Raw genomic sequence first — 12975 nt, 5'->3', positions numbered from 1 at the left:
CCCTAAGAGAGAGATGGCCAGCGTCAGATGAAAGACAGACAGGGACACAGTTCACTGGTTTATTCTCAGACTTGAGATGCCAAGTATGCCCTATGGACTGGGGCGGTGGGGTGGGGGTGGGGGCAGGGGGATCATGCTAGAATCTCTCTCATCATATCCCAGCCTTCTCTAAGGAGGAAGCAGATTAAATATACAACAGAGGGGGTTTTCCCTTTTAATACAGACCCAGATATAAATAGGGCAGCACCATTACGATCCTGATTTACCCCCCACCATCTTGGTCCCCAAACCATCTGGCATGGCAAGGTGCATTTGGGGAGATATGGGGGGAAGCAGTATTCAGAGCTGGGCCGAGGCAGCAGGAGGGGCACACAGCTCAGTCCAGGGAAGTCCCACTTCCCTCTGGAGTCTGACTTCGGTCCCTTCACTGTGAACCCACCTGAAAATAGGAATGAGTGAAGGGGTCCCAGCCTGGGATCAGGAGACATCCAGTGCTTAACTATGGGGAAGGTAGCACCAAAGGGTGTTGAGAGCACTGATTGAGGGGTGGGAGGCAGGCATGGGGGGCGTTCATCAGCTCCGAGTTAGAAGTTCATCGCATGGGGGTCGGGGGAGGGAGCTGAGCATCGGGTGAGCATGAAGGGGACAAACAGCCAGACTACAGTTATGCCAGCTGGGGTGCAGTGCAGGGAAACTGGACTCATGGGCCAGGGGAGTCCAGCCTCCAGACCTCCGGAACGGAGAAGGAATATTGTTTGACCGTAATGAGCAGACTCTCCCCTGGCTCCACAGTCCCAGGAGACGATAAATAGGATGGCTTCAAAGCCTCAGCACCAAATGTGCCCCATCCGGGGCTCCCTCACTGTCTCTCCCACCCCTGAAGCTCTCAGCTGCTAAAGCAGACGGGGCCCAGTTCAAACCCAAACTTCTGGTTCGTCTGGCCAAAGTCAGCGGACGCCACGTCCCATAAGGGCAGAAATCCCACTCGGGAAGAGCTGAACTGGAAGAGGGTCTTCGTCTGTCCCTTCCGGAGCTGACCATGGGAAGACACGGATGCCGAGTCAGGGGGAGGGCAGCCGCAGCCTCCCGCCCTGTTCTGGCCAGCCCCTCACCCCTCCCTTACCCTGCAGCCATCATAGGGGACAGTGATGGTGGCTGCTGCCGTCTGGTTGAAGGACAGCTCTTCCCCGTTGGACCCAAGGAAACTGACGGAGCGGCCATGGTCTCCTGCAGCTTCATCCAGCCAGGCGGCCGAGTTCTGGCAGGAGTATGTGAAGCTCTGGCGGGCTGTGGCACTCAGCAACTTCAGGAAGGTCAACTGTACCACACTCACCGGGGCCCCATCAGCATCCACGTAGGAGAACTGGAGGTGGGACAAAGAGGAGGTGAGGCTACTCCATTCGCCTCTACTCTTCCTGAGGTACCCACTTCCCAGGATCTCCACGCACCGCAGACCTGCCCCCCCTGCCATGTCCTCATCTTTATCAGCCCCACCAGCCATCTGGTCATCCATGGTTCTCTTGAAAACCTCTAGGCACATGTGGCTACTGAGCCCTTGAAATGCAGCCAATGAGACTGAGAAACTTTTCAAAATTTTATTTAAATTTTAATTTTTTTCTTTTGGCACCCATTTTTAAAAAACTGAAGTATAGTTGATTTACGATGTCGTGTTATTTTCAGACTTACAGTGAAAAGATTTAGTTATTTGTGTATATATATGTGTGTATGTGTGCGTGTATATATATACACATATACTCATATATATATTATTTTTCAGATTCTTTTCCATTATAGATTATTACAAGATATTGAATATATAGTTCCCTGTGCTATACAGTAGGACCTCATTGTTCATCTATTTTATATATAGCAGTATGTATCTGTTAATCCCAAATTCCTAATTTATCCCTCCCTCCCCTTTCCCCTTTGGTAACTGTAAGTTTGTTTTCTATGTCTGTAAGTCTATTTCTGTTTTGTAAATAAGTTCATTTGTATCATTTTTTTAGATTCCACATGTAAGTGATATCATGTATTTGTCTTTCTCTGTCTGACCTACTACACTTAGTATGATCATCTCTAGGTCCATCCATTTAAATTTTAATTTTTTATTTAATTATTTAATTTAAAAATTGTAACTTTAATTTATAACTAATAACTGGGCTTCAATCCATTTATCAGAAAACTGAGGTTTGGAACAACTTGAGGATGTGAATCTACTTTTGCAACTGCAGGTTTTATGCAATCTAAGTACTTCCAAGGAAAGTTAGTGTCCAAATTACGATGTGCTATAAATATAAAATATGCACCAGCCTCTGAAGAACTCAGAGGGGAAAAGTTTAAAATGCCTCAATAATCTTTATATTGATATGACAACATTTTGGATATATTGGGTTACATAAAATATATTATTAAACTTATCACTGGCTTGAGATAACTGGCTTGGTAATGCGTCCTGGCTTCCTTCTCTTCCCTGTACCATTTCATGTTCCACAACTGATGTTTTCTGGAATCACGTCCCAGATAAACCCCTTGCAATTGAGTCTTTGCCTCAGGGTCTGTTTCAGGGGAACCCAAACCAAGGTACCCCCTGACATTATATTATAGCTTTGTTTCCTTGGTTATTGTCTGTCTGCTTCCTTGGTCATATTCCCAGGAGAATATCAACTTCATGAAGTCAGGAACTGTGTTTTCTTTGCTGCTATGTTCCCAATGTTTAGCATACACATATATGTTACATAAACAAATCCCAAATGAACCCAAGATTCCACTCCGTCGCTTAAACCTGACCTTCTTCCCATTTACATATCTCAGAACCTCACTAGACATCAGTCTCGAAAACCAGGAACCTGGGTGTCATCCCTATCTCTTCCCTCCACTCCATCTCATCAATTACTCATCTCATCAATTACTCACCTCATCAATTACTATTGATAGGTCCTATCCACGTGCCATCTCATCAGTTACTAGGTCCTATTGACTTGTCATCTCATCAATTACTAGGTCGTACTGACTTGCCCTCTTAGAGGTTGTTCTAAGCCATGCCCTCTTCTCCATCCCCATAGCACCAGCTCCAGCCTGGTCCCTTCCTTGCTCTCTTGGACCAACACATCAGTCTTCTCCTGGGTCTCCCAGCCTCCAATTTCCCCATCACCACCACCACCAGCTCAGAGGCATTTTTCTATCACAGAGATTTAATCTCGGTCCCTCCCTCACTTAAAAACATTCCATGGCTCCCTACTGCTCATAGATCTTTCTGAGGAAGTGGGCCTAGCTCACACCCACCTCCCCAGCCACTTCTCCTACCACATTCCCCCTCACACTCTCTAGAGCAGAGCAAGTCACCTTTTCTTTAAATTTACCAGGCCCTCTCTTGACTCTGGGCCTTCGTATATCCTGTTCCATCTGCCTGGAACACTATTCCTTGTCCTCCCAAACTTGCAACCCAACTTATTCCTTAGACCTCAGCTGAGCTGTGACTTCTACCAGGAAGCCTTCAGGTCCTTCCAGCACTGCCTCTGGATCGCCACCATGACCTGTGCTTGCCCTATCATACATCTGATGCTGTGATCATCAGGAAGGCAAAGTGAGTCTATCCTGTTCATCTCACCTCCTCCAATTCCCATGCTGGTTCCCACCAATTTTTATACCATCCCCACCTTGGCCTCCAGGGCAACTCACCTTCTTCCCTCGACGGAATGTGCTATACCAGCTTCCCAGCTTTTCTCTGGACCAGGAGGCCAGTTTCACCTGGGGGATGGAGGGGAGGGTGTAGCAGGTACCCCAGGGGGCCACCGTGTCCTTTCTGCATTTACCTCCCCACAATGAAAGCTACTGACTGTAAATATCAGGGACTCTCAGGCTGTTCTCTGACTGTTGGACTGGGCTTGGCTGGTGCACAGGACAGACCCAAGAGGCTGGGTGTTCCCGCCTTCTGAGGCAGCCTCCACCAATGATTGACGAGAGCTGGTGGATAAATGCCCCGGCTCCCTCTCCCCGAGGTGGGGGACAGCTCCCAGGAGCCTACCCTACACTGTCTCCCAGAAGTCCCCAGTGGAACTGAGCCTTGGTGTCCAATGGTGATGTTTTAACAGCACACCCCTTATTGGCTGCCTCCCCTGGCCCCTCTCACTTATCCCTCCTGGGATCACCTCCTAAATAAATGACTTGCTCTTGTCAAACCCTCATCTCAGGGTCTGTGTCTGGGGAACCCAAACCAAGAATGTTCCTCACTCCCTGCCCCAGCCTCTCTCTGGGCAGAAGGAAGATGAAATGGTGAGAGATCAGGCCTCAGGTTTCAGCAACTGTTTAGAGATCAAGCCCTGCTCTCAAGCCCCCATAAATTGGGTGGGGGTGAGCTCGTCTAAATTTGCATCCACTAGGGTATCTGAGTTCCCACTAAACTAGGGCTCTGACCAGTAAAAAATAAGAATAAATAAGAAGAACATTATTGGGCACTTTTGCAGGCCCTGCACTTACAACGTGTTTTACCTGCAGTAGAGGTATTAACACAGCGACGCACATAGTCAGTGTTCAATCAGTGTCCCCTGATATGTTCGCTGGCACCTCAATTGCACAACCACCCTATGAGGTAGATACTTTCTTGAACCCCACTTTACAGATGAAAAAACTGAGGTGACAGATCTGGATTCCAGTCTGAGCAGTCCAGGGTCCAGAAGCTCACTGCCCTCTATAGCTAAGCCTGGTGCTTGGTGTCAGAGGCTGTTAGGCTCAGGGCTCCCTGATGGAGAACCCCAGGATTTCTGGGGGACCAGGTAGAGGGCAGTGAGCCCATGGGGCCTATAAGACAGCAGGTTAGGAGGCACAATAGAGCGTGGTTAAGGGCTGGGACAAGAGCCAGACTGTTGTGGGTAATCTTGTCCCTCTCTGTGCCTCAGTTTCCCTGTCTGGGGGATGCTAACAGAATTTTATTTTTTTAATTGAAGTATAGTTGATTTACAATGTTGTGTTAGTTTCAGGTTACAGAAAAGTGATTCAGTTATACATACATACATATCTATTTTTTTCAGATTCTTTCCCCTTATAGGTTATTACAAAATATTGAGTATAGTTCCCTGTGCTACACAGTAGGTTCTTGTTGGTTATCTATTTTAGGAATGATAACAGAATGGCCACACTGGTGGTTGTTAATGCAGCCAAGCGCTTAGGGCTGGCACACATACCTGCTATTTCAAGGTTCTCCATCATTATTGACTTCTTTACTAGATTTTCTTATCCGTCTTTCCCCACAGAAAATGAGCTCCATAACAGCAAAGCAAAGAAGTTTGTTTTGTTTTGTTTTGTTTTGGATTCTCCGCTGTAACCCCAGCATTTCAAGGAGTTGGCATACAGTAGGTGCTCAATAGATGTTGGTTGAAGGAAAAATAAAGTCCCAGTCAACGCCTGGTGTGTGTGTGTGGGCGGGGTATGAATGAAATGGTTTCCAGAGTCTTGTCCCTCCTTCCACCACCACCTCCCACTTCACCCCCAGAGGTACTCACGGTCTCAAACTTCTTGTCTGGGTAAAGGCAGGTCTCTCCTCCCGCCGTGAAGTTGCAGAAAACCCTGAGCGCATCCCGCGCGCAGCCCTGATTGGGGTCAATCCAGTACTCCCCTGCCGCAGAGCCAGGTAGGGCGGATGAGCCGGGCGGACCCCAAGGCACCCCGCCCACCGGGGGAGGGACGGGACCTCACCGTCGGGCAAATGCGGGTGGTTGCGGTGCAACTCGCCGCACACGAGGCCCGGGCTCTCAGCCGTGCCCAGAGGGCGTCGCAGCTCCTCCAGCTCGAAGCTCAGCGACGTGATCGAGGCCAGCACCTCCTCCAGGCCGCCCTCCGGGACTCCTGGCCCCGGGACCGAGCGCCGGCGTCGGCGCAGCCCGTGCAGCTCCGCAGATGGACCCTGGGCAGAGGTGGGGATGGAGGAGAGGAGGAGATCAGAGACGCAGGAGGAAGAGACAGGGAGAGAGATGGGCAGAAATGAAAGACATGGGGGACAGAAAGACACAGGGGTAGGGGGAGAGGAGAAAGGGGAGGGAGAGATAGAGACAGGGACAGGGGGAGATAGACAGTCAGAAACAGAGGGAGACACGGGAAGGAGAGAGACAGAAAGGCTCAGAGATGGGGAGAGGCCGAAGTGGAGAGACGATAAAAAGAGATAGAACCACAAAGTCAGGCAAAGGAGAGAGAGAGACAAGGACAGAGAGAGACAGAGAGAGGGTGCGCCCGGAAGAGAGAAACAAAGATAAATAGTAAACAAGTGTTTGAGATAGAGACAGAGAAAGGCCAGGAGAGATGGACATACAAGATACGGTCAGAGCCCCCATGGATGTCCCCCACAACGCCCTACACACAGCCCAGTTCCTCCTTCAGCTTTTGGGCCACCTCCCACCCCACCTGCACCCCCTGAACACCTGGTGTTCCATCCAGTTCTGGGCACTGAGGGACCCAAGGGGGACACACTCCAACATAGTCCCTGGGTAATTCACCTGGGGGCCGGGGGGACCTGGGGGGCCGGTGTCTCCGCGGGGACCTTGGGATCCCTGTAGGGAGAAGTCATTTGGGTGTGAACTCTGTCTATGGAGACCGCTGCCTGCCAACACACACACACACACACACAGAGCACTGGGGGTAAGGACATGCAATTTTCAGCACCAAGCATAAACTCCAAATTTTCTTTCTATATGTGAACATCTGTGAAGTCATCATCTTAACATCTGTGACAAGTCATAGTTTACTTGGCAGAACTGTTTTCTTCCGTAGCAGTTTATAAAATAATGGCTCATCTTACAATGGATGGCATCTTAGATTTGATAAAATACAATGGTAGGTGTTGAAGAAATACTTGTTGAATGCCTGACTGACTGAATAAATAAATGAATGAATGCAAAGGCCCTGAGAGTTCTGGCGCAGTGAAGGGGGCTGGGAGGCTGGGATATGGGAGCCCAAGGGAACAGTGAGTACTCACCAGGGACCCCTTTGAGCCTTTCTGTCCTGGAGGACCCTGTGGGGTAGAGACAGGGAGAGCCGGAGTCCTGGCTGGCCCAACAAGGTGACCCCACCCCACAAACCCCTCATACTCACCACCACACCTCGGGGCCCAGGGTGGCCCAGAGAGCCGATGGGACCAGGGGAACCCTGGAGAAAGGACATCAGAGTCATCATTGATAGGGTTCATCCCTGTGGTCCAGACACATCCCCCAGACAGGCTTCCAGCTCCCTCCAAAGAAGACCCCAAACCCCAGATGCAGACTTCAACCTTCAAGTCCCCAGAGAGAGCCCCCCATTTTCTCCAGACACAACCCCTATTATTCTAGACCCAGGCTTCCCAAATCCCCACACCCACAGTCTCCAAACAAGCCCCACTTCTGCCTTCCCACCACCCTCTGAACACAATCTTCCCACTCGAGGCAGGACACACACTCACAGGTTCTCCCTGGAGGCCAGGGGGGCCTTGCACTCCTGGCAAACCCTGGTCCCCTTTCTCACCAGCCTCCCCAGGGGGACCAACGAGACCAATTAATCCAATGTGGCCCTGGAGGATAAAAGAGGCACATGTAGTGGAAGAAGTGAGGGCGGGGGATTGGGAGACTTTTCTCCTAGAGCCTTGGAGTAGTGAGTTTGGGAGCAGAGGAGACCCCAATCTCCTAGCCCTCTGGCTACAGAGGGAGGTAAAGGTGGAGGAGAGGGAGGTAAGTGGGGGAGGAGAATAATGGAAGGAGGTATCCTTACCTTTTCCCCCTTGAGGCCAGCATCTCCCTTCAGCCCTGGGAGGCCAGAGGGCCCCTGGAAGGAGAGTTAGGGTCAGTTGGTGAGTCTCAAACAGAAAGCCTCAAGGTCCATGTGAGTGATTGGGGGGTGGTCAAATGGGAAATTACCCAGGTTTCAAATGGAATTACCAGGGAAGTGGTCATGGGGATGCTGGTCAAGAAAGAGGAGGGATGATGAGAGATGAATGAAGGGGTTTGTTGGAGGATGGCCAACTTGGATGGTCAGTGGTCAACATCAATGTAGATGGTCAGTGTAGGCTATTAAGATAGGTGGTCTGTTTGGTCAATGTAGACCATCAAGATAGAGGGTCAGTGTGGATAGTCAGTGTAGACCATCAAGATGAAGGGTCAGTGTGGATGGTCAGTGTAGACCATTGAGATGAGTGATCAGAAGAGATGGTTAGTATAGAGGGTCAGGGTGGACCATCAGATGGATAGTCAATGAGTGGTCAGTCTGCAGCATCAGCACCCATGGTCACTAGATGGTCACTGGATGCCCAGTGTGGTTCCCAGTGCTGGGACCTCAGGGAAAAAGGTGTCTCTTACCAGGGGGCCAGGAGGGCCCAACTGTCCAGGAGGTCCCAGGAGGCCTGGTTCACCCTAGGGCAAAGCAGAACATGGGCGGCTGAACTCTGCCAGAACTCAATGTGGATGCCCCACTGCCCACCAGGGTCAGCTCCTTCTAACTATGGTGAGAAATTACAAGACGGGAGCACATAAGGAAGGCAGGATCCCACCCCCACCCCCGCCCTGTCCCTGTTCCCACCCCACTCACCACAGGGCCGGGGATCCCTCGAAGACCCTCAGGCCCGACATGCCCAGGGGGCCCTCGAGTCCCCACTGGGCCTGTCCTCCCTGGGGGCCCGTCAGGACCTGGTTCCCCCTGAAAAGGACAGGGGCAAGGGAGGGGGCAGAGAGAGTCAGGGGGTGGCTGCCTCCCCACCCACCAGCCAAGAACCAGCTGGGAGGGGGATGGAATTGGAGCACCCGTGGTGTCCCAGGCCTCTTCCCATTCTGATGGCCCAACTGTTGGCTGACACGTCAGGATAAGGACCCCACCCCCACCTTGGCAGGGGGCACTCACCTTGGTACCTTTCTCCCCTTCTCTGCCTTCTCGACCCGTGTGACCAGAAGGACCCTTAGGGGAGAAAGTGTGAGTGGGGGGCTGTGAGGTGAGTGGGTGCTCTGGGGATGAGTGGGGGGTTTGTAGTGGGGAGCAGGGGGCTGTGAGAGTGAATGGAACAAAGTTGGAGCCAGGGCAGCCAGGAGGTGGTGGTGGGGTGGTCATCACTCACCCTTTTGCCAGGGGGCCCAGGGGGACCGGGTTCCCCAGAAGCACCAGGTGGACCCTATGGAGATTAGAACCAGCAGGGTAGTTGAGGATGACGGTTTCAGGATGCCTTTTCTTTTTTTTTTTTAACATCTTTATTGGAGTATAATTGCTTTACAATGGTGTGTTAGTTTCTGCTTTATAACAAAGTGAATCAGTTATACGTATACATATGTCCCCATCAGGATGCCTTTGATGCGAAGACAGCCTTCCCCACATATCACCCAGCACCAGCCATCTCCCGCCTCCACCCTCAAGCTGCTCACATTCAAGGTGAGGCCCCAGAGAGGCAAAGCAGGTGCATCTACAAGGGCTGTGGGTACCTCATTAACCCACTCTCCTGACCCCCCAATTCACCCACCCACCAGCCCTGACCCCCCTCTTCATGCACCACATCCTCTGTCCCCCTACTCACCAGTCCCCCCACATCTCCAGGGTCTCCCTTCTCCCCTGGGGGGCCGTCTTGACCCTGTGGTGGGAGGAACAAAGTCGGAAGGGGTCATGGGGGCACATGAGAATTTAGGGGTGAGGTTTGGAGGAAAGTGAAGGTTATTTTCTCCATCGACCTTGCCCAGGTCTGTGGGGGGCTTGTGGAGATGGGGACAGAATAGGGAATATACTGGGCTTTCGAGTAAGGAGGGGTCACACTCACCGAAACCCCAGGGTCTCCGGGGGTGCCTAGGTCTCCTGGGAGCCCTGTGGGGCCCTGGAACACAGAATGATGGATAATTATATCTCTGAACGATGGAGCGTTCATTCATTCATTCATTTAACTGTGCCCAGGCACAGTTCTGGTTGATGGGATACAATGGTGAACAAAACACAAAATCCCAGCCCTGGTAGAAGGAACATCCTCGTGTTTAATGTGAGCTAAGAATGTTCCATGCATCATCTCACTGCATCCTCTAGGCTTGGGACTCACAGATAGAACTGACCTCAGAGAAAGGACTCGGCAAGCGGTGGGGTGGTGAGATTCAAATCAAGGTCCCTCAGACCCCGAAGCTCCTTGCTGCTCTCCCTCCCAACCCCGAGCCCCATCGCCATGGTGGGAGGGGCTCAACCGCTGCCCTGATGGCAAATCCTTCATCAGCCAACTCTGACCTAGCATGAGTCTCAACCTTGACCTTGCCAGCATTGTTAGAACAACTCAGTGTGGAATCAATTTTCCCCTACTGCAATGACAAATAACCACTCCATTTTTATATTGATTCATTCTTTCATTCAATCATTCATTCATTCAGCCATGTTCCGGGTTGCTTGTGGAATCAGCACACTGGAGGATGGGACCCCCACCCCCAGCTGGAAGTTGGGGAGCAGGTCCAAGGTGACACATGTGCTCCTCCCCCGAGTCTCTGCCTCCATGTCCCCCAGGACTCACCACGTTCCCTTTTGCTCCATCCTCTCCGGGGGGGCCTTTCTTGCCCGGGGGTCCAGCTGCCCCAGATGGGCCTGTGTCCCCCTTTTCACCAATTTCTCCCTTGGGCCCCTTTGCAGAAACAGAGTTCAGAGGTGCCTGGACTCTCCAGGGGTCAAGGGTTAGCATACCTGGACTCAGGAATCTGGGTGGCCTGGGGCTTTCCTGGGGTTAGGGGTCAGAGTAGCCTAGACTGCCCAAGGGTCAGAGGTCAGAGGAATCTAGGATTTATAGGAGTCAGGGGTCAGGATGGTCCAGTTGCCCAGAGGTCATGGGCAAATTTGGGCTAGCCCATGTGCCACCCTGGAGTGAATCAGAAAAGGGATCCCCTCTGGGCAACTCATCCCCAAGCCAGGGCTTGTGGTTTAGATCTGAGCCCCACCTGCCTCCTCAGCCCTACACCCTTGTGCAGTATACAACCTAGAGAACTTTATGTAGCAACCCTGATACCTTTCAGGGCTCTGTCATCAAGATAACGGGGGATGCCTGTAGCTCCTGGGTCAGTGGGTGACCTAGGGCTGCAGAGGTCATGGTGGCCCTAGATGCCCAGGGGTCAGGGATTCCCTGAGATGGGTGCAGGGACACTGGACAAAGTTACTCACAAGGATGCCTGGGATTCCTGGGGGTCCCGGGTCTCCAGGCTCCCCTGGCTCACCCTGCAGGAGGCAAAGTGAAGGTGAGGAGAGTTCCCATCCTGGCAGCCAGAACAGCCACCCCCAGGCAGGACTGGTTGTGCCTCCCCGCCCCGGGCAGACTCCTGTTCTCTCTCTCTCTCACCTTCTCGCCCACTGCTCCAGGCTGACCAACTCCCCCAGGCAGCCCTGGAGGACCCTGGAGAGACAGCAAGGGGTACAGCTGGGACTGTGCGATCCCAACAGCCCTTCTTGGGAAAGCCATGTCCTCACCTCTGAGGCATCCTGCCCTCCCCCAGAGTCCTCACCTCTGATCTGCTGGGGCCCTGGGGACCCCGAGGGCCTGGAGCTCCATGGGGACCCTGTGGGACAGTCAGAAGAGCATCCAGTGACCCCATGGCCCTTCAAAACTCCACTAATCACAAACACCATCCTTGATGCTGGTGACCCACAGGATCTTTAAAATGACAATGTGACCTGTGACCCCCCCAGGCCACCCCTGCCCTACCACCCCCTCCCATTTGCCCCCATTGTCCATACCATGGACCCTACATCTCCAACTTCCCCTTTTTCTCCAGGAGGGCCTGGCATCCCCTGTGGAACAAAGAAGCAAAATTGGGGCACAAAGTGGGAAGGACAAGAGGCTGTACCCCCAAACTCAGACACTTACCTGCAGGCCAAGGGGGCCAATCACCCCTGTGAAGCCTCTCACTCCATCATCTCCTTTCTGCCCAAAGAGGCCTGGAGGTCCCCGGTGTCCCTGAGCCCCATCTGCCCCCTGGGAGGAGGACAGGGCAGGGCACAGTTAGGGTCTGTGTCAAGGGTTGGAGAGAGGCTCAAGGTCAAAGTCAGGACTGAGATTCAGGGTTGGGATTAAGTTTGGAGAGGGTCAGGACTGGGTTTGAAGTTGGGGATGCAGGTTAAGCATCAGAGATTAGGAATGAAGTCAAGGGTTGAGTCAAAGTTTTTCTAAAAACTTTGCATTGGGTGGTGAGTCAGGGTCAAGTTGAGGTGAGTTAAGGTGGTGAGGGGAAGGTCCAGATGGGGTTGAGATGTAGGGTAAGGTTTGAGGTTAGGGCCAAGGTAGAATCAGAGTTTGAGCCCAGGTTTGGGGTCTGCCTTGGAGGGTGGGTCAGGACTGGGGTTAAGGGTAAGACTGGGTCAGGTTCGGCTAATGTTGGATGTGAAGATCAGGTCTGAGTTGGGATTGAGGTTAAGGTCACAAGCAGTGTTGAGATTAAGGCTGTGACGGGGTTCAGGGGTTGAGGTCAGGGTTGAGTCAGATTCTGGGGTGAGCTCATTTTGAGCGTTGGCATGGAGGGGTAGGTCAGGGTCAGGGCTGAGTTTGGGCCCGAGTCACCATGGAGAGCACTGTCCCTTCCCACTGGGGATCCAGGGATGGCCACAAAGCAGGGAGCACTCACCGGGGAGCCTGGGTGTCCCACAAGACCCTGTATCCCTGTCGGTCCAGGTGGGCCCTGGAGGAGGGAACAGAGTCAAAAACCCCTCAGGTTCAAGATTGGGGGGGGGGAAACACTAGAGATGTCAATCACTGCACCCCTGTCCACTCCCCCCACCAAGAAGCTGCATTTCCCTCCCCCAACCCTGTCTTCCTAGCTACCAACTCATGGGACCAGACAGAGCATCTGTCCTAAGTTTGGCCCATCAGGACGTTTGCCCAAAAGTCCCACCAGGACCCAGGGACTGAGCTGGCTCCCTGATGCTTGGCGCTGAGGCTGAATTTCCGGAGGGAAGCTGGGGGTGCAGTTAGCCCCTTTATTCCAGGTAGCTTGAGTGGCTTCTGTTACTTGCAGGTGTCAAGATGGGTCTCAT

The 12975-nt window shown here is 52.4% G+C and overlaps 1 protein-coding gene across 2 annotated transcripts in view; it reads right to left on the bottom strand.

The window, feature by feature from the left end:
* Positions 1-45: 45 nt before the first annotated feature.
* COL5A3 (collagen type V alpha 3 chain) overlaps positions 46-12975 on the bottom strand; it is a 37466-nt gene continuing 24536 nt past the window's right edge. Inside the window, exons 45-67 of one of the 2 annotated variants that reach the window (XM_061190537.1) lie at positions 12567-12620; positions 11813-11920; positions 11683-11736; positions 11451-11504; positions 11288-11341; positions 11113-11166; positions 10475-10582; positions 9749-9802; positions 9512-9565; positions 9062-9115; positions 8851-8904; positions 8542-8649; positions 8313-8366; positions 7729-7782; positions 7424-7531; positions 7081-7134; positions 6965-7000; positions 6486-6539; positions 5692-5899; positions 5499-5611; positions 3679-3747; positions 1124-1363; positions 46-1033 (exon numbers count right to left, since the gene is read on the bottom strand). In XM_061190537.1, the coding sequence (XP_061046520.1) occupies positions 887-1033; positions 1124-1363; positions 3679-3747; positions 5499-5611; positions 5692-5899; positions 6486-6539; positions 6965-7000; positions 7081-7134; positions 7424-7531; positions 7729-7782; positions 8313-8366; positions 8542-8649; positions 8851-8904; positions 9062-9115; positions 9512-9565; positions 9749-9802; positions 10475-10582; positions 11113-11166; positions 11288-11341; positions 11451-11504; positions 11683-11736; positions 11813-11920; positions 12567-12620 (1947 nt within the window). In that variant the 3' untranslated portion in view covers positions 46-886. The remainder of the gene's footprint in view (positions 1034-1123; positions 1364-3678; positions 3748-5498; positions 5612-5691; positions 5900-6485; positions 6540-6964; positions 7001-7080; positions 7135-7423; positions 7532-7728; positions 7783-8312; positions 8367-8541; positions 8650-8850; positions 8905-9061; positions 9116-9511; positions 9566-9748; positions 9803-10474; positions 10583-11112; positions 11167-11287; positions 11342-11450; positions 11505-11682; positions 11737-11812; positions 11921-12566; positions 12621-12975) is intronic. The other variant, XM_061190538.1, reaches the window with a different exon arrangement.

Source organism: Eubalaena glacialis, chromosome 4 (genome assembly GCF_028564815.1).
Source record: "Eubalaena glacialis isolate mEubGla1 chromosome 4, mEubGla1.1.hap2.+ XY, whole genome shotgun sequence".
Lineage (NCBI taxonomy): Eukaryota > Metazoa > Chordata > Mammalia > Artiodactyla > Balaenidae > Eubalaena > Eubalaena glacialis.
The sequence above is the reverse complement of the archived record's forward strand: the minus strand, read 5'-3'. Positions and strand labels throughout refer to the sequence as shown.